Source organism: Telopea speciosissima, chromosome 8, assembly GCF_018873765.1.
Source record: "Telopea speciosissima isolate NSW1024214 ecotype Mountain lineage chromosome 8, Tspe_v1, whole genome shotgun sequence".
Taxonomy (NCBI): Eukaryota; Viridiplantae; Streptophyta; class Magnoliopsida; order Proteales; family Proteaceae; genus Telopea; species Telopea speciosissima.
The window spans coordinates 14,982,103-15,009,336 of NC_057923.1; the positions used below are offsets into that span (position 1 = coordinate 14,982,103).

Below are 27,234 nucleotides of genomic sequence, written 5' to 3' on the forward strand. Positions count from 1 at the left end.
TGATATCCTCTTCGCTCGGAAGAAGTCAAAAAAAAAAGTAGAATTACTTTTGCAGAGAAAGAGGCCCGCAGGCCATTAGCGCGAAATAGTGACCTTAACTACGAGTGGGTAACGGTTGTAATTTTGTTCTACTTAAAGGGCACGCGTAAAAATTAAAACACTGGCGATTCGTCTGCTATTATTTCGTGATCGTTCGAGGTGTACAGTCGAAGCTACGAGTTGATTTTTGATCTGAATCTGGTGTATCTTCAGAGAAATTTTTAATACAAGGCGTGTTTTTCGATCTGCAGTTTCTTCTGGTTTGTTGCCATTTGAGCTTTTCTCTTAGATTGTCATTCCTTCTTCCCTTCCCTGATTTCATATTTTATTGGCTGATTCTCCTTCAATTTTGTTATATATCTTTCTTGATCAACTGATTACCTCAAGTTCTAGTAAAATCGATCCAATCATCTTTTTATCATCTGGTAGCAGTTCGACTTCATTCATCAATTGAAGAGGGAGGCACCGGCTTTCTCTTTAGTTATGTTATTGCGAGCGGACTAGGTTTTGATGATTTAATTGATCGAAGCAATTAAGTAGTGAATTTTAGGACTTTAATCTTCTTAGGGGTCTGATGAAACCCAACTCAATTGAAAAAACCCTACAAATTCTTACATGATATTTGTTTTCTCTATTTAAGGAGCATGGAAATTAACGATCTCTGGATCACTGGTTCAACAGGGTCAGTGTGATCTTTAGGCAAGATGAGTGAGGTATTTGAAGGATACGAGCGCCAATACTGCGAGCTTTCGGCAAATCTATCGAGAAAGTGTACCTCCGCTGGTATTCTCGAGAGAGGTGAGAAGCGTGCCCATATTTTTCTGCAACCTTTTTGATTTATTTAATTAGCTTGATATATGTAAATTCAGCTTAATTTTCAGTTTGTATTAGTTGCAGGCATTCTTTTTAGCTGCTTAAAAAAATTTCCGTTTGATGTCCATCTCTGATTGAATTTGGTTCTTTATGCCTTGAAAATCTAACTTGATAATATATTATCAATAAAAAAAACTTTAGTTCTTCTGCCTCCTCTTCCTCTTTGGATCGATATTTTGTCCTCGTCAAAGCGTCATGGTTCTAAATTCTAATGTGTTACTGATTTGACTAAATCACACCAACAAAACCTGTGGTATTTAGAGGGTGATGATATAGAAAACAAGTATGATTTCTGAGTTTTAATAGGATTATTTATTGAAAACTTTTTAAACAAAAAAAAAAAAAAAAGATTTCCCTTACAGTTATTTTGGAGGGATATCATTGTGTGACAGTTTACTAAGTCTTAAGATCTTGGTTTTCATATATGTGCCAGTATGTGCCAATTAGATAAACTCAGTGTAGCAGTTGAGGTTATTGAGATGGATGAGTGGCAAAACTAGGAAGGATAAAGTAAGGAATGATCATATTAGAGCTGGTTTGGGAGTAGCTCCGAGCCTCCGATACATGATAAGCTACGAGACAGTCGTTTGAGGTGGCATGGCCGTGTTTAACGGAGGCCTTTGGATCCTCCAGTATGGAGGAGTGATTAGATCAGATTGATGGAACTAAAAGAGCCAGGGGCAGACCTAAAATGACCTTAGGAGAAGTGATGAGGAAAGACATGCATAGCTTAGGCCTTGTATCAAGTATGGCCTCGAATAGAGCTGATTGGAGGGCAAGGATCCATGTAGCTGACCCCATTTAGTTGGGATAAGGCTGAGTTGTTGTTGTCTTTTTTGTTGTATGTGCCAATTTTTAAATTGATCTAGACATTAGTCTCCGAGATAATTTGTTCTGGTGAAAAATAGGACCCAGGTTATATGGCATTTTCTTTGTGCCTAGGGTTGGTATTTGCCTTGATAGACTAAAACTGAGTTGGAAGTACTAAGCAGACTTAACATATGCTGTTATCAGGCAATACCTCAAATTTAAAGGAGATACTAAAATTCAACTTATCTCCTAGACCCCAATTCAAATTTTAGCTTATTTAATCATTGTTGTGTTTTAAATCTAGTTCTTCAGGTATAATTGATACATGAAAGCTGGTTGTTGAGAAAAGGCTCACTAGTAGCTAGGGATTTTGAGACTCCAAAAATAATACTCTCTTTGTACTTTGGACTTGAAATGTTACCTGTGAATTTAGGGTTTCAGGTTTATAGTTGTAAGTAACATGGCTGGTTTATACTTAGTAATGTAAGACTAGAACCTGAATAGGTCTAATCCCAGGCAAGATCAAATAGAAAATTTCAAAAGAACAAGAAAGAGAGCAATGAGAACTAAAATCATATAAGGGAACCAAGAGTACAATGGGTACAATGGGAACTAAAAATAAGGGAAACAAGAGAACAATGGGTGATGCAGATCCTAGCCTCCTCCAATTGAAGAAGCCACCCTAGGCCTAGGGTTTTAGTAGGAGCCTTAGCTTAGTTTATTTTAGTTCTATACTTAGTTTTTATTTTGTGTTTTTAATTGAACCGGTTTAAATTGGTTGCACCCAATTGGTTCAATTGGTCTAATTTAAGTGAAGTGATCCTATTAATGTAGTCCTAGAGTAGGAGATAATCCTACTAGGAGCCAGGTGAAATCAGATTCTGATCAGGTCTGCTGTTCGGGGCAGATTTGGGGCTGTTTAGGGCTAACCTAGGGTTTAGGCTAGGGTTAATGGTGAAAGTAATATAGGGTAATGATCAGCAGGTTTAGGGGGCTATTTTGATATAAAAAATTAGGATTTGGATCAGTTTAAAATTCCTGCCGAATTAGGGTTAGGGTTTCGGGTTTTAGAAACTAGGAAACAACCAAAAACTAGGGTTTTGAGTGGGCTGTGAGGTCTGGGCTTGGGATCGAATTTAGGGGACTGGGGGAGGGAGGTTCAGTCCAAATATGGGAGGGTTTTGATGGTTGGTTAGGTCTAGACAGGTTTTAGGGTTTTAGGTCTCAATGGTGATGAAGGGGATTAGGGTTTCTAATGGATAAGTGAGGCTGCAACTGAGACCGAGTAGGAGGGGTATTGTAATGGATCTGTGGCTAGAGTTTAAGTGTAAACTGATGAGGGAATAGGGCTGTAAAGACTATAGACGAAGCTAGGATTATGGGATCGATTGGGGAAGGAGAAGGAATTAAAAAACACAGAAATTAAAATTCAAACTCACACTGGAATCCACCGGCAGTAGCTTGAATGTTTGAAGGATGAAACCACCTTCGAAGAGAGATCCTCCCAGTTGTCACGGCGTAAAGAGTCGCAGGAATCCACCCACCCTTCCACCTTGAAGTCCACAAAGATGCACACTCACATAGGGGAGCAAGGAACAGCAGCAATGGCAGCCACGAAATCTGTTTTTTTAAATTCAAATAATCTGTTGTGGGGGAGCCTCCCACGAAATTCTTTATTTATAAAAAGGCCTATGGCCAAATCCTAGTACAAATCTAATTCCTTCTCACTTAAAATCGTGGAAGGGTCTAATTACATTCAAACTACTAGTTTAAAATAAGAAAATGTCCTAACTACCCCTACTAACTTAAAGTAATAGAATCTAACTTAAAAAGAACTAATTTAAAAGAAGATTCCCCATTAGCCAATAGGATATAAGGACCTATTAACCAATAGGAGCTCTTCACTTAAATTAGACCTATTGGACCCATTGAACCAATTGGATGCAACCAATTCTAAGCCAGTTCAATCTAAAAAACATAAAAATAAACTAAGTATGAAAAATATAAATCCTAACCTACGGCTCCCTATTCAAACCCTAAGTTCAAGGCCTCTTCTTCTTCTTCTTCCTTCTTGGAGTTGCATCAACTCTCCCCGTCTTGAAAACATTCATCCCTGATGAATGGCTGGAGATCATAGAATGGTCTTCCAAATCCGGATCGAGTTGCTTGAGTTCATCTTCAGCGGATGGTGCAATCTTGTATGCGGACAGCAGCTCTTTGGAGGATGAAGAAGGTTGCAGTTCTGGCTGGATAGCAGCCTTTTGACATACCACATGAACACCTCGTAACTCATCATCATCAAGATAATTAGCCACATCATACTCATCATCAGGAGGGAGTGGATGAATACAATTTGCTCCTTGGTCTTCGTCTTCACCTTGAACTTGTTCCTTTTCAGCCACGCTGATAGGCTTCTTCTTATGTGGGCAGTCCCTAGCAATGTGTCCTTTGTCTTGGTAGTAGTAGCAAGTGAAGGGATCATTTCGGCCCATAGGAGCCTTGCCCTTATCATCCACACGTGGGGGAACAGTAGGGCGAGAGGTGCTACCTATGGAGGAACCTTGTTTTGAGGTGCTATTGTTGATGTAGGACGGCGTGGAAGTAGAACCCGGATGTTTACTTGATGCTAATAGCTCCTCTGCTTTCAAGGCCTTCTCAAAACAATCTCGAACGTCCACAACGTCAACCATTCCAATTGTCCTGTTGATCTTACTTGACAGACCCAACCTGAACCTGGAAAGCATTTGGATGCCCTCCTCCCTAATGCCAATGCGAGAAGAAAGAGCATCAAATTGCTTCATGTACTCAGTTACAGTCATGGTTCTTTGGCGGAGGGAGTTGAATTTATCCTGCAATTGAGACTTGAAGTGCCTTGGTAAGTATTGCTTGCTCAGGTCATATTTCATGTCTTCCCAAGTGCGGGGTGCAGTACCATTAAAGTCCATCTCTCTTTCAGCAGTTCTCCACCACTCACGTGCAGGTCCAACAAGCTTAGCACGGACTAACTTCATTTTCCCTTCTTCAGATAGATCATACCAGTCGAAATAATCTTCTATTGCAGCAAGCCAATCATAAAATACCTGGGGTTCAGAGTTACCATCGAATTCTTTCAGCTCAAGTTTCACCTTTTGGTTGCCTGTATGTCTTCGATTAGTACCCTGGTCTCCAGTGAAGTAGGACCTCATATACTCTTCAAAAGTAGGCTGCCGACCTCTGTCTCTGTCCCGTCTGTCCCGGTCTTCTCTATCTCTGTCTCTGTAGCCTCGGTGGTGATCTCTGTGTTCCCGAGAAGGTTCACGGGCAAATCTAGGTCTGTCCCAACGATTTCTATAATAATCTATCATCCCTGTCATCTCGGTCAGTCCTGAATCTGTCTCTATGACCTCTGTGTCCATCTCTGGGGCTCCCATCTCTGTCAGGCAGCCACTGTACCACTGAGTGGAGTTGGTACCTGTCTTCTTCTATGGGTACATTGCTGTCCCCATTAAGTGTAAGTTGTCTATGCTCAATGGCTTGCAGCCTCTCAGCCATAGCTCTCTGTTCAGCTCTAACGTCTTCAAACACAGTCTTTTGGTCAGCAGTAAATTTTCGAAACATCTCTAACATGGCTGCCACGACTGGTTGTGGTAGTACCGGGTTGCCATGTTCGTCCATAGCTCTGATACCAAGTTAATGTAGTCCTAGAATAGGAGATAATCCTACTAGGAGCCAAGTGAAATCAGATTCTGATCAGGTCTGCTGTTCGGGGCAGATTTGGGGCTGTTTAGGGCTAACCTAGGGTTTAGGCTAGGGTTATTGGTGAAAGTAATATAGGGTAATGATCAGCAGGTTTAGGGGGCTATTTTGATATAAAAAAATTAGGATTTGGATCAGTTTAAAATTCTTGTAGAATTAGGGTTAGGGTTTCGGGTTTTAGAAACTAGGAAACAACCAAAAACTAGGGTTTTGAGTGGGCTGTGAGGTCTGGGCTTGAGATCGAATTTAGGGGACTGTGGGAGGGAGGTTCAGTCCAAATATGGGAGGGTTTTGATGGTTGGTTAGGTCTAGACAGGTTTTAGGGTTTTAGGTCTCAATGGTGATGAAGGGGATTAGGGTTTCTAATGGATAAGTGAGGCTGCAACTGAGACCGAGTGGGAGGGGTACTGTAATGGATCTGTGGCTAGAGTTTAAGTGTAAACTGATGAGGGAATAGGGCTGTAAAGACTATAGATGAAGCTAGGATTATGGGATCGATTGGGGAAGGAGAAGGAATGAAAAAAACACAGAAATTAAAATTCAAACTCACACTGGAATCCACCGGCAGTAGCTTGAATGTTTGAAGGATGAAACCACCTTCGAAGAGAGATCCTCCCAGCCGTCATGGCGTAAAGAGTCGCAGGAACCCACCCACCCTTCCACCTTGAAGTCCACAAGGATGCACACTCACATAGGGGAGCAAGGAACAGCAGCAATGGCAGCCACGAAATCTGTTTTTTTAAATTCAAATAATCTGTTGTGGGGGGAGCCTCCCACGAAATTCTTTATTTATAAAAAGGCCTATGGCCAAATCCTAGTACAAATCTAATTCCTTCTCACTTAAAATCGTGGAAGGGTCTAATTACAGTCAAACTACTAATTTAAAATAAGAAATGTCCTAACTACCCCTACTAACTTAAAATAATAAAATCTAACTTAAAAAGAACTAATTTAAAAGAAGATTCCCCATTAGCCAATAGGATATAAGGACCTATTAACCAATATGAGCTCTTCACTTAAATTAGACCCATTAGACCCATTGAACCAATTGGATGCAACCAATTCTAAGCCGGTTCAATCTAAAAAACATAAAAATAAACTAAGTATGAAAAATATAAATCCTAACTTACGGCTCCCTATTCAAACCCTAAGTTCAGGGTCTTTACTTCTTCTTCTTCCTTCTTGGAGCTGCATCACCTATTGGCTAAGAGGTTCTTATATCCTATTAGCTAGTAGGGAATCTTCTTTTATTTAAATTGTTTTAAGTTGTCTTAAGTCATTAGGGGTAGATAAGTCTTTTTCTTTTAAGTTTTTAAGTTATTTTTAAATTGGTCCACCTCTCCATGATTTAAGTGAGAGATTTGATTTGTAATATATTTAGGAATAAGGCTTTTGGCCTCTTATTTAATAAGAAACCGTGGGAGAGGCTCCCCCACCAAGTTATGTTTAAAAAAATCGTGCCTTTGCTGCTGCTGCTTCTCTTCTCAGAGAATTGCCTTGTGAGTAATATCAAGGTGAGGGCTGGTGGACTCTGGCGACTCCTTGCATCTTGTAGATCGGGAGGTCTTTCTTCTTCTTCAATCAAGTATTTTACTGTTTTAGTATTTCCCCTCCTTCTAACCTTCCAACCTAACCCTAATCGATCCCCCTTACACCTTAATTGTTTTAACCCTAATTATCCTGTCCAGCCCTTTCCACCATCAGATCTGTCCCACTTTTACACCATAGTTCCAGCAGGCCATCTCCTTCATTCGATCCCCATTCTGTTCCCATTCCAATAGCTAAACCCTAGTCCCCTCACTCATATAAAACCCAAAAAACCCTAAGATAGTCTCAGGTCTGTCCAGGCTATTTTAACCACCAGAATTGGCCAATAATTTGGTCGAACCTTCCCCCCACTGCCAGTAAAACTCGACCTGAAACCCAGCCCTAAAATCCCAACCTAAACCCTAGTTTTCAACCTAGATTCTGAAACCTAAAACCCAAACCCTAACCCTAGAATTTCAGAATTTTAATTTTCTGTTTAAATCTATTTAAAACATATATCAATAGCTTCTTTTTGACCTGCACATCATTACTAAATAAAACCCTAGTTCAAACTCCTAGTCCTAACCCTAATTCTGCCCTAATTAGCCTAAGCTGTCCCAATCGGCCAGCCTTTGCGTGTGACCCTATTACCCTGGCTCCTAGTGGGACTACTCCTACCTAGGACTACATCAATGGGATCTTAAAATTTGGTTGGAGAAGAATGATGAGATCTCAAAAGATAACCAAAAGAACGAATCCCATAAGTAAATCAATATAAATTGATCCGAAATTTGATTCAAATCCAATATAGCACCTATGGATACATAAGAAATGTATCATAAATTAATAACCTGTTGAAGAAGCAATGATCTTGATGTAATAATCTTCAAGAAATCGATGTGACAATCAGTTGAAAGAAATTCCAGCAGCTTGTAGCTCTCTTAAACTCAATTAGGATTTTGATTTAAGAACGGATGGAAGGGTATGGGGGAAAAGGGAATGGCCATCTCACCCTGGGCATCTCACCCAACCTACTCAGGATTTTCACAAAGGCTAAAGCCAATATTTCATTAATCAAATTCGTGTACAATGCTGGCCTCCCTTACAAACTTATATAGAAGACTCAAAAATAGACTTAGACACTAAAAAAGAAAGGCCTAAGCCTATCATTAACTAATAAGGTAACCTAAATTAACTAAGAGAGTGAAATAATAAAGAAATCAGACTCAAAATAGGACTCTAACTAAACTAATGAAGCAAATCCCGCTTTCCTACTTTCTACCCCTATTTTAGGCTCATTTAATTGGCCAATTACAAAATAAACCCATGGGATCAAAGTCCCAATACATATATAAGTATATGATCGAACCCAAAGCTTATTTCCATTAAAATAAGCCCTAAGTGACTTATCTACATCACTTAGTACTTTGTGACATTAATGTACTGATTTGGTCTATTCAAATACTGTTAGATAAACAGAAATAATGGGAATGCTTGAATGATCGAATTGATCAACCAAGCCATATATTTATAATGTGAGAAATTACATCCTAATGACAATAATGCCCCTAGCATAGCCAACATAGCTAGGTAGTACATAAACAAGCATAAATTATAAAAAGACCAGAATACCCGTGGCGGTATTCTGGTGTACATTATTCAATACTCCCCCTCAAGTTGGAGCAAAAATATCAATCATGCCTAACTTGACTAAATTAGGATGAAACATCTTTCCGGACAATCCCTTGGTGAGTATATCAGCAAGCTGATCAGTAGACTTTACAAAAGGGACACAAATCAATCCTTCATTCAATTTTTCCTTGATGAAATGCCTATCCACTTCAACATGCTTTGTATGATCATGTTGTACCGAGTGATGTGCAATGCTAATTGCAGCCTTTTTGTCACAGTACAACATCATAGGAAGACGGACAGGAACCCCAAGGTCTTTTGTAGCAAACCTTTCAGCTAGAGCAACTCACAAATGCCTTGTGCTATAACATGAAATTCTGCTTCAGCACTAGAACGAGCCACCACATTCTGCTTCTTGCTACGCCAAGTGACAAAATTGCCACTTATAAAAGAACAATACCCAGAGATAGACTTGCGATCCGGAGAGCCAGCCCAATCAGCATCCATATATGCCTCTATCCTTAGGTGATCATGAGGAGACAAGAAAATACCTTTCCCAGGAGCTGACTTTAAGTAGTGAAAAATACGAAGAACAACCTCCATGTGGGAAGAGCAGGGATCATTCATAAACTGACTCACTGTACTCAAAGCAATTGCAATGTTAGGACGTGTGTGTGAGAGATATATCAACTTCCCTTCAAGTCTTTGGTATCGACCCTTGTCAACAGGTTCACCCTCCTTTTCTTTTAGACGAACATTAGCATCCATAGGAGTATCTGAAGGGTGACATCCTAACAAACCAGTTTCAGCCAATAAGTCTAGGACATACTTCCTTTGGGAGAGAAAGATGCCCTTAGAAGATCTGGCAACTTCAATCACAAGAAAGTATCTCAGCTTTCCTAAATCTTTAATCTCAAACTCCTGTCCAAGAAAGGTCTTTAACTGGCTGATCTCATCATCATCATTGCCAGTAACCACAATATCATCAACGTAGACTATACGCACAGTGAGTTTTTTTTCAACCCTCTTTATAAAAACAGTGTGATCAGCATTGCTCTACTTGTAGCCTACAGAAACCATAGCCTTGTCAAACGTGCCAAACCATGCTCGAGGTGACTGCTTCAGCCCATAAAGTACACGCTTCAATTTACACACTTTGCCTTGGTTTTTGTCACAAGAGAACCTTGGTGGAATGTCCATATATACCTCCTCATCTAGTTCTCCATTAAGGAAAGCATTCTTCACATCCAGCTGCTGTAAATCCCATCCAAAATTGACTGCACAAGAGAGCAAAACTCGAACAGTATTCAGCTTTGCAACAGGGGCAAAGGTCTCCTGGTAATCAATACCATATGTTTGAGTAAACCCCTTTGCCACGAGTCGTGCCTTATCTATCCACAGTGCTATGTCGTGCCTTATCTATCCATAGTGCTATCCACCTTTTGTTTCACTACAAACACCCACTTGCATCCAACAGTCCTTTTCCCTGGTGGAGGAACCACAAGCTCCCATGTGTCATTTTTTTTCCAGAGCTTCCATTTCTTCCATCATTGCTGCCTTCCACTTTCAATCTGATAGAGCTTCCTGCCAATTGTTAGGAATACGAACAGAAGAAAGAGAAGAAACAAAAGCACAAAAACATGGAGAAAGGGAGTCATAGGAAACATGGGATATAAGGTGCTTAGTGCAAGCCCTAACACCTTTGCGAACAGTAATAGGTAGATCAAGAGAATAAGTATTACCAGGTGGAGAAGCAGGTTCTGGATCCAGGTTCGGCAACTGGATGCGTACTGGTGCTGTAGTGGATTGAAGCTGCTTATGTTTCCTTGTATAATTCTGCACATTAGATTCATTATCCTCCTCTGAAATTCACTAATGGTTTTCTGAACTGGAGTTTGCTGGACTGGAGTTATCTCCCCCTGAATAGGAATGTCAACATTATCTGTGATGGTCTCCTCCTGTGTAGGAACCTCTCCCCCCTGAGTTAGAGAGAGAACTAGGAGTAGGAGGAACAAGAACATACTCATGGTGAACATACAGAAGGGGAGATTTTATTGTCAGCACATCTTCACTAACATTCTCCCCTTGAAGAGGTGGGGACAAATAATAGGAGACCGTCTCATGAAAAACAACATCCATACTTACCAGGGTACGTCGGGCAGGAGGATAATAGCACTTGTACCCCTTTTGGATAGCAGAGTAACCTGAGAAAATGCAGCGGAGACTACGAGGCTCAAGTTTACCAGGGGACCTAGACACCTAGTATCCCTGGCATAACAAACACTCCCAAACTCCCTAGGGGGAACAGCAAAAGATGAAGAGCATTATAATAACTCGGTAGGGGACTTGGAGCCAAGAACCCGACTAGGCAGCCTATTAATTAAATAGGCCGCAGTGAGGACATCTCCCCAATAAAAAGATGGAACATGTCGAACAAACATGAGTGCTCGAGCCACCTCCAAGAGATGGCGATTTTTCCTCTCAACCACACCATTCTGGGTTGGAGTATCAACACAGCTGGTCTGATGTAAGATCCCATGCGCAGCAAGGTATTGTCTGAACTGACCTTCCATATATTCTATCCCATTGTCACTTCTTAAGACTTTGAGAGTGGCATTAAATTAGGTCTGGACCAGCTTATGAAAATGCTAAAAACATGAAAAAAAAAACTTCATTTTTAGTATGCATCAGATAGACCCAAGTGGATCCGAACTAGGTACTAAAACTCGGAATTCGGTACCAACTCGGTCCCTTGAAAAACCGAGTCGAGTCGAGATCTCGACGAGTTGGTGCATTTTTTTTTTTTCTGACCCGAAGCCTCAACTCGGTGGGTTTTAGACCTAGTTTGGGTCTGAAACTTGGTATTCAGCCTATTTTAGGCCATTTAAACACAATGACACTATCAGATTTTGCAAAAGCAAAGTCCAAATAGGAGTTATGTACCGATCAAACTTAATTTGGTGTGTACGAATGCTGTCAAAATCGCTCTGAATGAAAATATTTTCTTTGACATCAAAACAAATAAATACTTTACCGTACTTTTGGTTTTTAGCAATGTTTTACACTATTAAGATTTATGGAATTTTTAGATTTGAGAAAAACCCCAGCATTAGAAAGTTGAAACTTGCACCTATCATCGAAAATCTAGTTTTTGTTCTTGAACTGGGGGGTTGACTTTTTTTCCTTTTGGTTTTGATTTTTTAACTATTTTTATTGGATTCAAATAGGGGGGTATTTGCTTATTTATGAATAATATCTTAAGTAAATGAATACAAATACAAAAACATTTACTTAAATGATGTTAGGCATAAATAAGTGTCTGTCTTAGTTCCTGGCCTAAATAAGTGTCTGTATACCAAGGTTTGCATAGATAGGTGTCTATATACCAAGATTTTCCACCAAGATCTCGAGATCTGGCACTCATATAAAGGAGTTTAGGTCGAGATTCTCGAGATCTCGGTCGAGTTGTTTCACTTTTGGAACTCGTATGCCAACTCGTCTCGGTTTCTCAAAAAACCACAAAACTCACTGAGATCTTGGCGTATACCAAGGTTTGCATAGATAGGTGTCTATATACCAAGATTTTCCACCAAGATCTCGAGATCTGGCACTCATATAAAGGAGTTTGGGTCGAGATTCTCGAGATCTCGGTCGAGTTGTTTCACTTTTGGAACTCGTATGCCAACTCGTCTCGGTTTCTCAAAAAACCGCAAAACTCACCGAGATCTTGGCAAGATCTCGTGAGTTCTCGAACTATGGATCCGGAATAACAGTCGATGAAAGTAACAAACCACCTATGACTAGAAATAGAAACTTTGCGACTAGGACCCCACACATCAGTATGAATCAATTGAAATAAAGAAGACGACCTTTTATTAGAAATAGAATAAGTTGAATGTGTCTGTTTGGCCAAGACACAAGCCTCACAAAAAAAATATTCCTTATTACACTTTGTAACTAATGCTGGAAATAAATGTGATAAAGTTCCTAAGGGGGGTGTCCTAGTCTAGAATGCCATTGGTGTAATTTAGAGGAGAAAGAAGCAGGCTGACATAGTTGAGAAGGTAATGCTCATGTAGCAAGATGTCCACCATTCAAGTAGATACCATCTACTATGCACTTTACCCTATCCAATCTTCTTCCCCGAGTCCAGTTCCTGAAAGACACAATGAGTTGGAAAAAAAGTTACTTTGCAATTCAGATTTTTTGTAATACTACTAATAGAGAGAAGATTAATAGTGAAATTGAGAATATGCAAAACAGAAGACAAGGTAAGAGAAGGGGAGCAACTAATGGATCCTTTCCCGGAAACAGATGAGAGGGATCCATCAGCTACTTTGACTTTATCATTGCCTGAAGTGGGAGAATAGGTATGAAAAAGGCTAGAAGAACCTGTCATGTGATCAGTGGCACCGGAGTCTATGATCCATGGAGTGGAGACAACCGATGCACAATGACCAGTAAAGTAAATACTTGAGCGGGCAAAGTGGGAACCTGATGGAGTAGGGTAATTGGCAGGAAGAGATGTAGTAAAGGCAACGGAAGACTATAGCATGCGCCTGAAAGCTTGTAATTCTTCTTGGGAGAGACCATTTTCAGCAGTGGGTGCTGTAGCTACACTTTCAGTGTGACTAGCCTTGTTTTTAGTTTTACCACGACCATGTTTGGCCTCAAAATCAGTGGGCTTCCCATGTAATTTCCAGCAGGTAGCCTTGGTGTGATATGGTTTGTTGCAGTGCTCACACTTCACAGGCTCTTTGGCTGAAGTAGCCAAAGCAGTACTCTTAGAGGTAGCAATAGGGCTGGAACCAGCCGCTTGTAAAGCTGATCTCTCAACCGTAGGAGTCAACATCATAGCAGTCCGACGTGTCTCTTCAGTATGAACATAAGCAAAGGCCTGCTCCAATGTTGGAAAAGGAACCCTACCAAGAACTTGCACACGAATTGGATCAAATTCAGCATTAAGACCAGCTAAAAAATTATAGACACGAATCTGGTCCACATATTTCCGATAGGCAGCAATATCGGCAGCTGTAGAAGGCTTGAAACAAGAGTAGTGATCCAACTGTTGCCATAAGCTCTTGAGGGCAGCATAATCCTTCGAGACAGACAACTCCTTTTGGGTAGTGGTGTGGAGTGTCTTCCGAATCTCATAAACTTGAGCATCATTAGCTAACTGGCCATAAGTTTCCTTGGCAGCAGTCCATATTTGTGCAGCTGTTTCAAGGAGACGATACTGACTAGAGAGATCTGGTTGCATGGAGTTCAGTACAAAGGACATAACCATTGCATCATTAGCTGTCCAACGAGCTCGAAGAGGGCCCTCATCAAGGGGCTGTATAGAGGTGCCAGTAAGATGGCCAGCAATTCCTCTGTCAGCCACAGTTAAAGAGAGAGCTCTGGCCCACATGAGGTAATTGGAACCATCAAGCTTGATAGCAGCAGCATATGGAAGAAACTCAGTCCTAGACTGACCATTTTCTCTGGAAGTAGCAGTGGTAATATCAGATCCAGGCATGATGTAGCCAGCCAAGCAAGGAACAAATCGATAGAGGCAGAATTGACCAAAAAACTTGAAAATTTAAGATATTCAAAAATCTGCAACAGATGAGGCTGAAATTGAGGTTGAGTGCACCAATAATATAGGGGAACCAACCCTCAAAAAATCTCCTCAAGCAAACAGCAGAAACCCTAAGATCGATATAGTGTCAGGGTTTTCAAAAACCCTGACAGTTGAGATTGATGTAGGGATAATGAGGGCTGTAACTTGTATGTCTTCAATTGTAGGTGATGGAACTTGATAGATGCTGTCCAGAGGCCTGCTCATAGAGCTCCAAGGTGAACAATCAATATCCCAAACTAATAGGGTTGATTTTCAAAGAGTAGAGGCAGTCCCAAAATATCGCAGAAGATGGGAGGCAGCAACTGTCGAGTAAAAATAATCAAATCATCAATGATGAGGTCAGATGTAGGGCAGCATCTAGATCATAATCTGATCACCTCATTAGTGCTGCCCTTGAATGCTGGAGAGAACCAAGGAGAGAAGAAGAAGAACAGAGATCGAGAAAGAGAGAAGGAAGGGGAAAGTGGTGAAAATTTTGTATGCCAACATAGCTAGGCAGTACATAAACAAGCATAAAACTGTAAAAAGACCAGAATACCCCCACGGTATTCTGGTGTACATTATTCAACAAATACCTTGAAGTCTTTGGTCATCATTCTTTGGTTTGCAACCTTACTATGCTGAATTCATCTCCCTTTTTCTAGCATTAGGGCTGTTGAGTTGTCAACAGGGTCTACCAATATAAATGGAACCAAAACATTGATCTTATATATGCTATTATATTACAAAGCAATTCTAAATTGTGGAAGAAATTGGAGAGGTTTTGTACCTTATATTTTTTGAAGATTGAACAGAAACAGTTGGTTAGAATTTGCTATAAATAGATTAAAGGATAATACAGAAATGTTTTTATTTTTCTGTTATAAAATGACCAGACAAGGAACCCTTTGTTGGTTTTCAACCTAGTGGGATCAAACATTTGAACCAGTGTTGATGGTCGGCACATGTAGCATTTATATCATTCTGACTTTTGCTTATTTATTGTCGTTGATTATATTTCATCTCTTTAATGTTGCAGAGCAGAAGAAGCAAAAAGTTTCTGAAATAAAAACTGGATTGGAAGATGCAGAGGCTTTGGTACCATTCAAATCATATTCTTACCTGTAGTTTTCCTTTGCGATTTTCCATTTTCTTAAGTTGTGTTGATTTTTGAATTTCTTCAGATTAGGAAAATGGACCTTGAGGCAAGAAGTTTGCAGCCAAGTGTGAAGGCTATGCTCCTTGCAAAATTAAGGGAGTACAAGTCTGATCTGAACAATCTGAAAAGTGAGGTTAAGAGAATCACATCCACTAATGCTAATCAGGCTGCCCGAGATGAATTATTGGAGTCAGGAATGGCTGATACACTGATGGTATATTTGAAGCACTATTGGGTGTTTTCTGGTCATGCATATTGTTCAAACTTCCTTTATATTTATTTATTGCTCAACATGTGTGTGGTCTATTGTCGTGCGTTGGGTTTGATTTATTCTTACTGTACATTTCATCGCTGATAATATTCCAAAAATTCCTCTTCCAAGCCGTTTCTTTGCTTCCTGGGGTTTCTAGTTGTTTTTGTTTCCAGCAGAAGGATTTTTACAAATATTACTTTTATAGTTGTTTATAAGAAAAGACGATTCAATCCTTTTGGGAAGAATATGGGAACTGAGAAATTTGGAGGGATTAAGGTGGGTGGAAGTATTAAAAAAACAAATTGCTTCAAAAGAGCAACAACTAAAAGAATCACTCTGAAGTATATATATATACACACACACACACAATTATATTAACATATATAATAATAATAATAATAAAGTAAAATTTATGAATACTAATTGATTTTCCAGGAAAATGTTTTACATTGAAACAAATGGAGCCTTGAAGGTAATACTAATAACTTTAGGCTTCTATTGTGGTTCTCATATTAATGAAGTTCTTGTTTTGCTACATTTATGTTCAATCTGCAAGACTGATGGACGTCCTATGGTTATTAAATCACAAAATATCACATACCTACCCCATACATTAAACCTACTGGTTAGTTTTAGGGATAGTTACCATCCTTTAACTCATAGAGCAATGGTACTAATGGATGAATTTACAGGCATCCGCTGATCAGAGAAGCAGATTGTTAATGTCAACTGATAGAATAAATCAGTCCAGTGAACGGATTAAGGAGGGTAGAAAAACCATGCTGGAAACAGAAGAACTTGGTGTCTCAATCCTTCAGGATTTGCATCAACAACGACAGTCTCTCCTGCATGCCCATAATACAGTATGTACTTCCCTAATGCTTGACTTGTTTATGGTTCATTAATACTATTCTGCTATGCATTCTTTTTTGCTTTTCTGCATTATTATATGTATCACTGGCTGCTACTTTTGTGGTTGTGATGTTTTGGTATGTTCCTTTTATCTTTACATGTGAAACGATTACTTGATTTAGGGTCACGATATTTTATCGCGGTAAGGATCCATGTAGCCATCATGTTGTTGTTGTAAGAAAGTCCATTGTCAATCTGAATGATTCTGCTTGGTTTTCCCCTGGGATATTGGCCAAAGATTCCTAAATATGGCAAGCCACTTCTGTACTGTCCAGTTATAGAGACCTTGTGGAGTTTGGATTGCCCCATGTCATGTTTCGTGGTCCACCTCAAAGGGTCTTCATTGTACCATATCAACAGGCTTTAAGGTTTTAGGGGAGAGCATGACATGGCCAACAACATGGAGCCATTTTGGGCTGCCGACTGAATTGCTATGTGAAAATGCGATATCACTTATCATTCCTGGATAATGCAACATGTGCAATGGTATGTGATGTACCATGTGTGTGTATATGGTATTTGTATTCACTTGAAGTCTTCAACAAAATAAAAGGTTTACCCATGCATAGTAAGGAATATGTATTGTTAATTCAATTTTAACACATTAGCATATGTTAAGTAGTAAGTGTAATATGCATGAATTGGAATGAACTGAATGCATAGTGATTTTTTTCTAAATTACGTATAATGGATATTTCCTTTACTGGACTATTGAAAAGCTTGGAATGGGAAAGTTCCACCATGTTTCCCCCTAAACAACCCATTTAAGTCAGCCCTTGTTGTGAGACTAACATCATGTATCTCATCAAATTGAGACAATTGACTCTGAAGTTTAGTTCTGTGGTCAAATTTTAATGCCTTGACAGTTACAGTATACCAGAGTTGGTTTTGATGCGTGACTGGAGGTCAGGTATGTTCAACTTTGGGCTGCAGAAGAAAAAAAGACAAAGTTGAGAATTAGGGGAACCTGACCCATCAAAAGGAAAGGACGTTTACAGTGAATATGTACGTGGCGTTAAGTTGGTACTCATGGAAGGGGGAAGGGCCTTACAGTGAATATATACGTGGCATTAAGTGGCTAGCTGTGTGTGTTTTACTAAAGTGGTTGGCTGTGAGTATTTTACTCAAGTGCATTTGGGATGACATTAGTCCTTGATATGCCAGTGGTTCTTGGTAATAGATATCCCCTGTTTTCCAGTCCATACTTGACCAGATCTGGATGCAAATCTGTTAAATGCGGCTTAGATTTGGGATTCTGGCTTCTTTTAGGAAGTGCCATTGCAACATAGGAGGTGTCTTATGGGTGGTATGAAAGTTTAGCTCTAGGGTAGATGACCAGGATTGGGAAAACTTTCAGTTCCATCCCTGAGGTGTTATCACAATGATTGTATTGTACTGAATCTGGGTTGATGTGGTGAGGGTCACTCATACTCTCAGAGTAAGGTGCTTCCATTTATAGAATGACGACTATGGGACCCATTGATTTGAAGTTCTGAAGAACCACATGCACTTGGTGATGTTGATGAGCAGAGTGTTTATCCTTAAGTGCGTGTTCATGTAATGGATATGAATGTGCAATTTTGCTAACGGTTCTTTTTCCATTTTCAGCTTCATGGGGTTGATGACAACATTGGCAAGAGCAAGAAGATTTTGACTGCCATGTCAAGAAGGATGAGCAAGAACAAATGGATCGTAGGCTTCATAATAGCAGCTCTAGTTGTTGCAGTCATCTTGATCCTGTATTTTAAGCTCTCTCATTAGGGAGGCATGCTTGTTCAGTTGTGTTGTTAATGTGACCTTGCTATTCTCTATAATTCGTGTGAAAGTTTGAAAATGATGATCATTTTTGAGTGTTGTGGCTAGCGTGTACTTGTCATTTGCTTTGGTTGTATATTGTCACCCTTTCAAGAGTCTCTGGCCATTATTTTGTCTATGGAAATGGAATAATCAAAAGCTATCCTTTACCTCATTCTTTTGATGTTTCGTCTATGTGCTAAAGAGTAATTGGGAAAAGCTGAACATTGCAATAGTTTTGTGAACATAAGTCTTCCTCATAAGGTCATGCTAAATACTAGCACTTTGCGAAATCCTTTTCTGAAACCTAGGAACCCTCACAAAACCATATGGTTTTCGAAGCTTATTTTTTTCATCTCCCTAAACGGACGCATGTGGTAATACGAGGGTTCGTAAAATTTGTTTGTAGTGCTAGCATTCTTCCATGGCATTTAATCCAAAAGCTTGAGCTTGAAAGTGGAGAGGTTCTTCTCAAAGTCATAAGTCTAATTTTCGTAAACTATCTGATTGATGTGAGACAAAAGGTCTTTCCATTCTTGTTCATGGAGCATTGCATCAACTCATTAATCTTTGGGCAATGGGCTCCCACACCGGTGTATAGACAATCCGTTTTGATACCATTTTCAGTGTCCAACACAAAAGCCTGAGCTTCAGGATGGAGAAGTGTCATTCCCAAGATCATAAGCCCAATTACCATACATTATCTGACCAATGTGGGACTAAAATTCCTCTCATTCTTGATCATTGAACGCATTCATTGCATCAAAGTCCTACACAAATTTCAATGGTCAAATTCTAGTCAGAAATAAGGCTCCATTTGGTATGATTTTGAGAAATATTCAGGGGGTAATTCAATTTCGGTATGTGTTTGGTATGATTATCTCACATTATTTCTGTAAAATTGAATCAATTTCACTAGAAATCATGAAATAATTGAGGAGCTAGTTCACCAATTTTGCTGAATTCTTTTCTATCTATTTCACACTAAGTGGTTTAAGGAGCACATGTTTTCAACTTTGGTAAACATGTCATTTACCTCGATCCTTAAAACCCCCTTATTTTTCTCTCTTCTTCTCTATCCAACCTCAACCTCGTTGTTGTCTCTCTCTTTTAGTTAGATTCCACGGCAACGCCTTCACTTTCACCATTGATTTCATCATCAACTTTCTCTTTCGAGATGAAGAATGCCAAAGTTAATGAAACATTTTTGTGGTTTTTGTTGGGGGAAGAGCAAAGCTCCAAATCTATGTTTCTCAAAGCTTGCTTTCTTTTACCAAAAAAAAAAAAAGAAGCTTGCTTTCTATTAAAAGTTCGAAGCTCTGAGGAAGCCAAGGTTGTAAAGACATGGTTTTCCAGATACTTCAATGTGATGAGTTCTATTTTCAACCTGTCTTTCTTTCGTTTGAGTCTAGATAGGAAGAAGAACACAAATCTAATCGATTCTCAAAAATTAAAGTTACCGAATGAATTTTTTAATCATGATTTTTTTTTTTTAAATTGATGCAATCAAACAATTTTAATATCTTAACCAAAAACCTATTTATTGACTTATTTCAAGAAATCAATGAAATTTTGAAATCAAAATAAATCATACCAAAGAGAACCTTAAATGAAGTGTTTAAAAGTGAGTTCGGAATCAAATAAAATAGCAGTGCCATTTCATTAGAAATTAATTAAGAATGGAATATAATGACATTGTAATAAATTTCTTTCACTTTAATTTACTTTTAAGACTTCGTGAGGATTGAGTTCAAAACTTGACTAGTGAAATAGGTTTGGTTATCTTTGTCATCAGTTACGTTGAACAACTTATTTGTATATGATTGTTGTAAGAAATAGAATTCTATACTAGATTTATAATTGAAAAGAGTAAGAGGTAGCATAATAGCCCATTTATATCTATCACATGACAGCTCATCTAAAGCTCAAATTTGACACACGGGCTTTAAAATAAATCCAAATTTTGTACAAGTAGAAAAAGAGGGTCTAAGAAATGAAACAAATAGGTTGACCGACAAAAGAATTCAATATAAATTGGTCATATGATTAAATTATATCATTAAATTTGACACATCGACTTCAACTAAAAAAAAAATTTGACACGTAACTAATTCAAAGTGAACCCTATCTGTCCTGCCAACTTTTTCACATTGGCAAAATGTTCACAAAAAATTTGCTGGAATGGATGAACCATACATGTAATGGTAAAAGGTTCCCCACAAGCCTTTCTCTTTTGGGGGATTTTATTAAAAGCGTTGCCCTTTTTCTTTAAATGAAAGAAAAGGGTTTCCATTGGATCTATTAAAATAATAAGATCAGTGCTCTATCTCGTTGGCCTCTTTGGATATAATTGAGGAGCCTTGCAGCAACTGTTGCACCTTGAAGATCCTATTATAAATGATCGGTCTAAAATAAACATCCAATGGCATGGAACCCCAAAAAAGGGATTGTATATATGAACTTTGGTGGGATATTAAGGCATGCTTGGACCACAAAACAAAAGCACATTACTGTTCAGCTTAGCTTACATGTGGTTACAGTTAGAATAATTTAGTTGATCCCACATATTTTTGTTAGGCCCCGGTGATCTGTATGGATATCGCTAGCCACCAATCTTGATAATTGGTCAATCCTGTATCGATGGAACGGTACAAACTAGGGGTAAAACCATCAAATCTCACTGTCCAATCCAAGTCGATCTGTATCTGTATTGTATCGATTTTCTAGATAGTCAATACTTGATTCGATATCGTGCACTAAATCCATAGAATCAAGACAAAGAAGTAATGTAACACAAAAGCAGAATACACAATCAAATTTGATTTTTTTTTTTTTTTTACATTTTTACCCTTGTCCATGTTGATCCACCGATATGGGATCGGCTAAGAATTGGTATCGATTTCCACCGATACCAGAACAAATCGACCAATCCGACACCAATTCCTCAAACCATGAGGTGTAGTATTACAAGTTTGTACTTCTATCTCAGTCTCTCTCTCCACTCATTAATGCTGCATTGGTATGCATTCTTGGAATGCATTCTGGGTCAATTTCACATTCTTGATAGATAAAAATAGTTGTTTTATCATCCGAGAATGCGAAATCAACCTAGAATACATTCTAATAATGCATATCAAACACAACCTAAATATAGGAGCCATGCCATCTCTTTTTTACTCATTAAATACATTGTTTCGCTCCCTCTCCTTTACAATCGATGATATGTTGATTACCTTACCAACTGTACGGGCAATCTGACCAACCGTGGGTTCCAAAAATGGGATACTGTTGTCCCTAACCAGTTACTCGCTAACAGGAACCTGAACAACAAAAGAACAAATTTGTAGGATCGTTTTTTTCTCTGTTGTTATAAGGGAAAACTCCACAACTAGGGGTGTAAAAAAAAACCCGGTCATAACCCGCCGGCCTAGGGATGAGGAAGGGTCAGGTTGGGTTTGACAATTGCTAGGCCTTGGCAAGGTTGGACCGGTCCAGGCCTGGGTTGAGGCCTCGGCCCTGGCAGTGCTAGCTCAACCCTGTTTTAATGTATTATATAATATATATATATATTATAATACATCAAAAAGTGGGTTGGGGCTTTGTCAACTAGGATTTGATATACATTAATATATATCAAGTGGGTTGTGATGCCATGACTGGGCTTGTTAATTTCACTATTTAATGGGCCATCAGGGTTGGGCCGAGCTTGGGAAAGCCCTGCCAGGGTCGGACTGGGCTTGGGTTTAGGTTAAGATTCCTAGGGTTGAGCTAGGGTTAAGGCCAAGCCTGGTCCAACTCGACCCATTAACACCCATAGGGAAACTGTCCAAGGGGCAAGGTGGGCTCGAGTCTGAAGAGTTGTGGGCTGGGCTTCAGCAAGAGGGATTTCCATACTTACTAGGCCATATGAACTGAAACATTCTATACATCATTCATTTTGATATGGGTTTTGGATGAGCTAGTGGGTGGAACCTTTGTAAGTAAAAACACGTTTAAAACGCCGTTCCCCACCCGCACCCCCACCCCCCATGAAAGGTAGAAATACCGTCTCTGTGACCACACTCCTGGACGGAGAATGGATTCTCTTGTTTTTTTTATGGTCATAGTGTACGCACAAAGAGACTGTTTCCGGCCTCAAATCTACGACCACTAGGTCACAATGGATCAACCTTACGGTTGCACCAAGGCCCACCCGCAATTTATCATCAAGTAGTGAACCCACCAATTTTTAGCACCTATGGAGCAACTTTTCACTTTAATTATTATGGGCAAGAGATCGCAATCTGGTCGTGTAGTGCCTGCACCAATGTGGGGGCCAATAAGAGCACGTGCAAGAGCATTTGACTGAATGAGATTTTTTAGTTCATCGGTGGCTGAGCGTTAATGTCACGTGTTCCTGTGTCTAGGTGCAGGAACCACTCGATTGGTTATCGTTCTTTTTCCCAATTATTATATCTAGGTGCTACCCTTGCACCCAAACACAAAGCCGCACGAAATGATTTTTGCGCCCATAGGGCCATAGGGATTTCTACCTTTTCATGGGGTACTATGGTCATTTTGCGTGGCCCTGTGTCTAAACGCAAGGGCCGCGTGCCGCACGCGACTAGGTAGTGTTCTTTCTCCCTTAATTGTTTATGCGAAATTTCTAGGATAGATTAATTTTTTTTTTAAGGGGTGCAACTAGGATAGATTAATTACTTAAGTAATAAATAACAATCAAGTAAATGTTTTGTCATTAGTAACTACTCTCCTTAGTAACTGTATTTCTTGCCTGAACTTCAGTGATGATGCTATTAATGCATATGGGGATTCTGGTGTCAATTAAACATGGGAAATTATCAACGCCAGCCCTTGACGTTTGCCTATATTTTAAGGCATACCCACTAACTACCATAATATCAATGCCACCCCCTGCTTTACCAAAGTAATTCCACACAGACCCCTTACCGTTAGTTAAGAGCTATTGACCGGTAATGTCAACAATTAAATATTGTTTAAAAGACAATTCTACCCTTCTTAGTAGGCAAAGTACTTAATCTACCCTTTCAATTAAAACACCCACAAACCCTTCTTCTTCCTCAGACTCACCGACAACCTTGGAGAATCCACTGCAACCTACTGTGACCTATGCCGGCGATAAAGCAGCCCGGTGTCAACCGACCACCATTTTCCTCACTCCGGCGACCATCTTCCTCACACCGGATTGCACATCCTTCAGTTTTCCGACCAAGCTCGAGTTGCAGAGGCAAGTTCTCTCTCCAAGTCTCACTCTCAATTGATCACAAGCTCGAGTTGTAGCAGCGGGCCCCCTTCCTCTTCTCTCACTTTCCATATAGCAATTTAAAATTTCCTGATTATTATCCCTGGCGTTTTTTGTGCATTAAATTGTTTTTGATTAGGCAAAGGGAAGGGAAGATTCAAAGCGGGAAAGGTGGAAAGGAAAGACGGAGGAACAATAGTTGGAGGAAATCATGATGAAGCGTAAGAAAAAAGTAAAACGAAATTTCTTTCTTTGCATTTGACCTGAGAAAGAGATATAAGCATCACTACCAGAACTGCAGTGCCAATCGCCGCCCTGCTTCTCATCAAAGAAGGAGAAATAGAGATTCTTATGCACGCCAAAAACGAAGTCTTCTTTAACAAAGCCCAGGGGGCCCAGGTATTGCATTCTTGTTCTTTCGTTTTTGTTTATTATTAATTTGTATAATACAATGTTTCAAGATGGGATTTTTATCGAGTCTATGATGACAAATTTTTAAAATTTTTTTTTTTTGGTTTTGAATGGAAGATCAATTCAAAGTTTTACTTTTTTCATTAATGCCTAAGCAGAAACCTTCTAAGAAAGTTGTCTGGTCTAGAACCAGAATCATGGAATTGGTTTCTGGTTTTGCTTTTGATTGCGGCAAGAGAAAATATGATGTTAAGAAAGTCCGTTTTGTTCTTGCTGGTCGTTACTATTTTTGCTCCTATTGTTCTCTATACCGATTGCAAGTGCGGAAGTTTAGGGATGGGAGTGATTGGCAGGGATGGCTGGTGGTGGGGGAGAGCAGTGGGGAGTGGGAGTGGGGGTTGCACAGCAGGGCCGTGGTGCCTGAAAATGAGGTGGGGGTGGAAGTTGAGGTGGAGGTAGAGGATGAGATGGAGAGTGTAAAATAGAAAACTTGTTTAAGAATAGGTTTTTTATTTCTCTAGTACAAAAGGTATATTGATCAAAGAAATTTCATATGTTAACACCGTTAAAAAATGGGTAATGCTTGATATTATGATAGTTAATGAATGTACCTTCAAATATAGGCAAACGTCAGGGGGTGGCACTGATAATTTCCCATTAAACATTCAACTTCTACCAAGGTCCAACAACCCATTCAAGACCTTTCAGTGATTTCCTTGCCGAAGTCACGAAAAACAAAATCATAAAGATCCTTCTTGTTTGATACAAAAGGACATTAGTTTATGAATTTAGGTGTGTTTGGTTTAGCTTGATGTTTGGATATCGGATATGGGATAAGCCCGATACTTGCTTAAGTTTCAGATTGGTTTGGTTCTAAGACTGCATGATTTTATATGTTTCCAACCATTAGGAGTGTAAAGAATAAAATCCCAAAATCATTTAGAAAGATGAGTTGCTAGTAATGGACAGATCAATCTAATACATCTGGTAAGAAAGCATTATAATTATCCTCACAAGTCAGAAGTGAAGCATAATAATATCAACATTCCATGAAAGAATGACAAAGAGAGGAGTGTAATCAACTAATCTGAGCATAACAAAACAAAAACCAGAGAAACCCAGAAACCAGACGAACAGAAGATCAAGAATAAGCTTGCAGTGCGTCCTTCTAGATACCAAGCTGGCTTTGGTACTCCGAAATGGTCTTGGCAGAGTCACGGAGATGCTGAGCCTCTTCATCTGTCAAGTGCATATTAATCACACCCAGAACCCCTCCCCTACCAAGCTGAGCAGGCAAACTCAAGAACACCTCTCCATCATCCATTCCATAGAACCCCTTGGCAAGGACTGAAACAGGGTGAACCCTCCTCTGGTTCCTGAGTATCGTTCGAGCAAGGCTAGCTACAGAGTACCCAATCGCCCATGAGGTATAACCCTTGAGACGAATCACCTCGTAGGCACTGTTTATGACTTCTTTGTGTATGTTCTCCAGTTTTTCCTTCTCATAGTTAATTTCTTGCTTCTCTAGGAAGCTCAACAAGGGCACCCCACCAACGCTAATGCTCGACCAAAGCGCAACTGAACTGTCCCCATGTTCGCCAACAATGTAAGCCTAGATCGGCCAATCAAACAAATTAGATTTGATTTCCATCACAGTAGCAGAACATCTGGGCCAGCAAATCAATGAAATAATGACTGAATGAATGAATAGTGGTTAAACACAGTACCTAAATATCTTGGGCGTTGACGTCGAGATGATCAGAGATGAGGAACCGAAACCTGGAGGAATCAAGATTGGTGCCCGATCCAATCACACGATTAGAGGGTAATCCAGAAAGCTTCCAGGCCACATAAGTCAAGACATCGACTGGGCTCACCGACATTCTGACGGGCACCGGCAGTGACGATGCAGAGGTCGGATCCGGTGGTGACAGAGTAGACGACGGAGGAGAAGATTTTGGTATGGGGGAGGAAAGCGGCGGCGTGTTGTAGGTCGAGCATCTCACCACGGAGCTTGTCGGGGTCGACGGCGACGAGGGCAATTTCATCGGCGAGGTCTTGGTGAGGATGGTTTGAGCAATGGCCATGCCAACGTTGCCGTACCAACGACGGAGATCTTGGTGTGGCGTTTGGTTTTTTATGGTGGGGCCATTTGCTGAATGGGCTTGAAGAAGGCTGGGGCATGAGTTTGAGGGTGTCCTATGCATTATGAATTTGTTTAAGATGGATTGTGGAGCTGTGGTTGCGGTCCTTGTGGATTTTGATATCGGGTAGGAAGAATGGTTGCAAAATTTTTTCTGGGGACTTTGAGTGGAGGTGAAGGGAGATTTTATGTGAATTTATAAGGTTGCGTCTTGAGGGTGGGCCTTGGTGCAAGCATAGTTAGTAAGTTTGGGTACGGCAATAATACGGGAATGGATACGTACGATAATTAATCGATCCATGCAGAAATAGTTCATTTTTAAAATTCGACGCAATAAAATGCGTACGACAATGATACGGTATGTGTTAATACTGTTACTCTGAAATACTATGGGAGCAAAAGTACGGGTATCCAAATAAATAAAAAAAATATCGAAACTTTCCTTAAAAACTACGATAATTCATTCTATTGTTACCTATTTATTAAGAATAACACTCAACTGGCTACCAAAAGTATTAAACAATTGCACCACTCAACTATTTATAATCAATAAAATAAGAAAACATTAACATAGAATTTTATTACCCTAATAAAATACAGAAACATACTAATTTGGATATAGATTTAGGAGGATCGAGGGATTACTTTTCTTATGAGCTTTGTTATCATTGTTCCCTAGATCCTAACTATAAAATCCTTTTCTTGAGATCCAAAGGAGTACAAATTTAATTTGTGGAGCCAGTGGAGGGCCACCATGACTTTTATCCAATATGGACCATTACATACCAAGACACTGCTTTATCACAATATAAGTTAAAAAATGAACTCACATCTTTATGGACTCTGACTATTTGTGACTGCTCAAAAATATATAGAGAAAACCCAAGGCTTTATTTAGAACAATTACGTGTAAAACACAAAGAACTCCATGAGAAAGTTGAGCAGCGGAAGCGGTAGAAGACAAATGGGGTCCATGCAAATTATAGACTAATAAGGTCACAAACAATGAAGCAAAAGAAAAAAAAAAAAAAAAAAAAAAAGAAGAAAGGAATTACCCTGCACCATGAATCAAAAACAATTAACA

General features: G+C 39.6%; 1 protein-coding gene and 1 pseudogene across 2 annotated transcripts; one reads left to right on the forward strand and one right to left on the reverse strand.

Moving 5' to 3' along the window:
• The first annotated feature begins 203 nt into the window (after positions 1 to 203).
• LOC122672864 (vesicle transport v-SNARE 13-like) lies at positions 204 to 18,499 on the forward strand. Of its 2 annotated transcripts, XM_043870363.1 has the most exons (6): positions 204 to 299; positions 721 to 837; positions 15,258 to 15,316; positions 15,403 to 15,591; positions 16,323 to 16,493; positions 18,151 to 18,499. In XM_043870363.1, the coding sequence occupies exons 2-6, from the start codon at positions 744 to 746 to the stop codon at positions 18,301 to 18,303; spliced, it is 666 nt and encodes a 221-aa protein (XP_043726298.1). In that variant the 5' UTR covers positions 204 to 299; positions 721 to 743; the 3' UTR covers positions 18,304 to 18,499. The 2 variants fall into 2 exon arrangements, with proteins under 2 accessions (XP_043726298.1, XP_043726299.1); XM_043870364.1 differs by lacking the exon at positions 204 to 299 and having other exon boundaries at positions 648 to 837.
• A 6,491-nt stretch (positions 18,500 to 24,990) lies between these two features.
• On the reverse strand, positions 24,991 to 26,183 carry LOC122671288 (annotated as a pseudogene).
• Positions 26,184 to 27,234: the final 1,051 nt, after the last annotated feature.

Coding starts and splice junctions, on each gene's coding strand:
- LOC122672864 (XM_043870363.1), top strand. CDS start 744: ATGAGTGAGGTATTTGAAGGATACGAGCGCCAATACTGCGAGCTTTCG. Junction 15,592..16,322: donor GAATGGCTGATACACTGATG/GTATATTTGAAG, acceptor ATGAATTTACAG/GCATCCGCTGATCAGAGAAG. Junction 16,494..18,150: donor TCCTGCATGCCCATAATACA/GTATGTACTTCC, acceptor TTCCATTTTCAG/CTTCATGGGGTTGATGACAA.